This window comes from Brassica oleracea, chromosome C1 (genome assembly GCF_000695525.1).
Source record: "Brassica oleracea var. oleracea cultivar TO1000 chromosome C1, BOL, whole genome shotgun sequence".
Classification (NCBI taxonomy): domain Eukaryota; kingdom Viridiplantae; phylum Streptophyta; class Magnoliopsida; order Brassicales; family Brassicaceae; genus Brassica; species Brassica oleracea.
The window spans coordinates 35,611,041-35,613,544 of record NC_027748.1 but is presented as its reverse complement, the minus strand read 5'-3'; the positions used below and the strand labels follow the sequence as shown (position 1 = coordinate 35,613,544).

Genomic DNA, 2,504 nt, shown 5'->3' with positions numbered 1-2,504 from the left:
AGACAGTATGTTTGGGATGAACCGTACTTGTACAAACATTGCAAGGAAGACATATTCAGAAGGTGTGTTCCAGAGGTAGAAATTCCAGGGATTCTACATCATTGTTATGGTTCCTCTTATGCAGGGCACTTCACCACATTCAAGACGGTTTCCAAAATCCTTCAAGCAGGTTTCTGGTGGCCAACTATGTTCAGAGATGCTCACGCCTACATAGCTCGATGCGATGCATGCCAGCGACTTGGGAACATCACCAAAAGGAATGAAATGTCTCAGAATTACATTTTAGAAGTTGAGGTGTTCGACTGTTGGGGAGTCGACTTCATGGGACCATTCCCTCCGTCCTTCAAGAACGAGTACATCCTGGTCGCCGTTGACTACGTCTCCAAGTGGGTAGAAGCAGTGGCGAGTCCCACTAATGAAACAAAAGTGGTGACTAAGATGTTCAGCTCCATCATCTTTCCGAGATTTGGGGTGCCTAGAGTGGTCATTAGCGATGGCGGAACACACTTCATCAACAAGTCATTTCAGAGCTTGTTGAAGAAGAATGGGGTGAAACACAAGGTGGCTACCGCTTATCACCCCCAGACGAGTGGACATGTTGAAGTTTCCAACAGGGAAGTCAAGAACATTCTACAAAAATCTGTCAATACCTAGTGCAAGGACTGGTCGCTTAAGCTGGACGATGCTCTCTGGGCCTACAGAACAGCCTACAAAACGCCGCTAGGAACCACCCCTATCACCTGGTCTACGGTAAGGCTTTTCATCTTCCTGTCGAAAACAGCCTACAAAACGCCGCTAGGAACCACCCCCTATCACCTGGTCTACGGTAAGGCTTGTCATCTTCCTGTCAAGCTCGAATACAAGGCTGCATGGGCGGTCAAGTTACTGAATTTTGACATCAAGCCAGCAACTGAGAGGCGATGATTCAAGTCCATGAAGCTGGAAGAGATAAGGCACCTCGCCTATGAGAGTTCCAAAATTTATAAGGAGAAGACCAAAGCCTACCATGACAAGCGAATCATTGCCAGACGTTTCGAACCAAACGATAAGGTCTTGCTCTTCAACTCCAGACTTAGGTTGTTCCCAGGCAAGCTGAAATCTAGATGGTTCGGACCCTTCACCGTTAAGAAAGTCCGCCCTTACGGAGCTGTTGTGTTACTGGACAGAAAGGGAGACGAGTTCGTCGTCAATAGTCAGCGCATCAAGCATTACCTTGCTGACTCCACTATCGCAGAGGGTGAAGAAATTCCCCTAAGCGATCCCCCATTAGCCTGATCGGCTGAGCCAAGTCAAGCTAATGACTTTAACTAAGCGCTTGGTGGGAGGCAATCCACTGGTGAGTGTATATATTGTTTTCTATAGTCTATTTTATCTCTTTTCAGATTTAGACTATAGAAAAAAAGGGTTTCGCCTATTTAAGGCCTCACCCTTCCACTTTCCCTTTTAACTCAACCGTACCCTCCTCCCTCTCTTGCGATTTTGAAGCCATCACCAAAACTTAAATTCTCACTCTTTTTAAGTGATTCTTGCTTCTAATCCAATTGGATTTTCGAGTTCTCTCTGTTTTTGCAGTCCATTTTCTTCGATTATCACGGTAAGAGGCTCGGCAATCAAAACACAATAGCGATTTCGGTTTGAAAAGCTCACCCTTCTAAACCGCTTTGATAGTTCGATTCTTGTTAGAAATAGCTTGATCCGAAATTCTCTTTTGCTGTTAGGGTTGATTTTAGAAGTTGAACTTTTGTCTCTTAGCCCTAGAGAATCGCGGTTTCATTTCCCCTTTGTTTGAGCAAGTTTCGATTTAGACAAAATGCTGCATCTTGATATACATTGCTCATATGAATTGTGATTGTGAAAAGTTGAAATGGTCTGATTTGGCGAGTTGATGTTAGGTTTGTTGAAGGCGGGTTGCTTAGAAGGAAAAAAGAATAGTTCCTAAAAGAGGATTAGTTTGATTCCTTTTCTTCTATGCAACAGAGGATGAAACTAATGAAAAACTTTTGTTTGCCTTGCAGATGCCTCCACGCACCAAGCAATCGACCAATAAAACCAGGAAGACGAACAACACGCCCCCACAGCGAGCACAACAACCAACCTCCGCCTCTTACCCATGGCCGCGAGAACAGGAGGACGAGCCAATCAATCTCGATGAACCTATGCTTTTAGATTTCAATTGCGAAGGGTGGGACAAGGAGACATCTAGTCGGTACAACACTCTCCTCAAGGCCGAGATACTACCTACCCGTTTTTGCCACGCCGAGACTCTCGTTGAGCTTGGTATCGACGAGGATGTGTTCGAGACACTGCAAGCGATGAGGATCGTTCCCCTTTATTACGCTACACACGAGCTCTACCCTGACCTTGTCCGCCAAGTGCTCGCCACTGCCACCATCAGCTATGAGGACTTCTCTGCTCCTTCCTACGCCAACTGCTCCTTATCATTCATAGCTGATGGAGAGTATTGCTCACTGTCCCTCGACAAACTCAACGAAATCTATGAGATC

The 2,504-nt window shown here is 45.6% G+C and overlaps 2 protein-coding genes across 2 annotated transcripts in view; both read left to right on the top strand.

Moving 5' to 3' along the window:
* The window catches only part of LOC106338524, a 1,277-nt gene extending 623 nt beyond the window's left edge, over positions 1–654 (top strand). Inside the window, exon 2 of the mRNA XM_013777483.1 lies at positions 3–654. Coding sequence (XP_013632937.1) covers positions 3–654 — 652 coding nt within the window. The remainder of the gene's footprint in view (positions 1–2) is intronic.
* A 279-nt stretch (positions 655–933) lies between these two features.
* On the top strand, positions 934–1,275 carry LOC106338517. The gene has a single exon (XM_013777476.1). The coding sequence runs from the start codon at positions 934–936 to the stop codon at positions 1,273–1,275; it is 342 nt and encodes a 113-aa protein (XP_013632930.1).
* Positions 1,276–2,504: the final 1,229 nt, after the last annotated feature.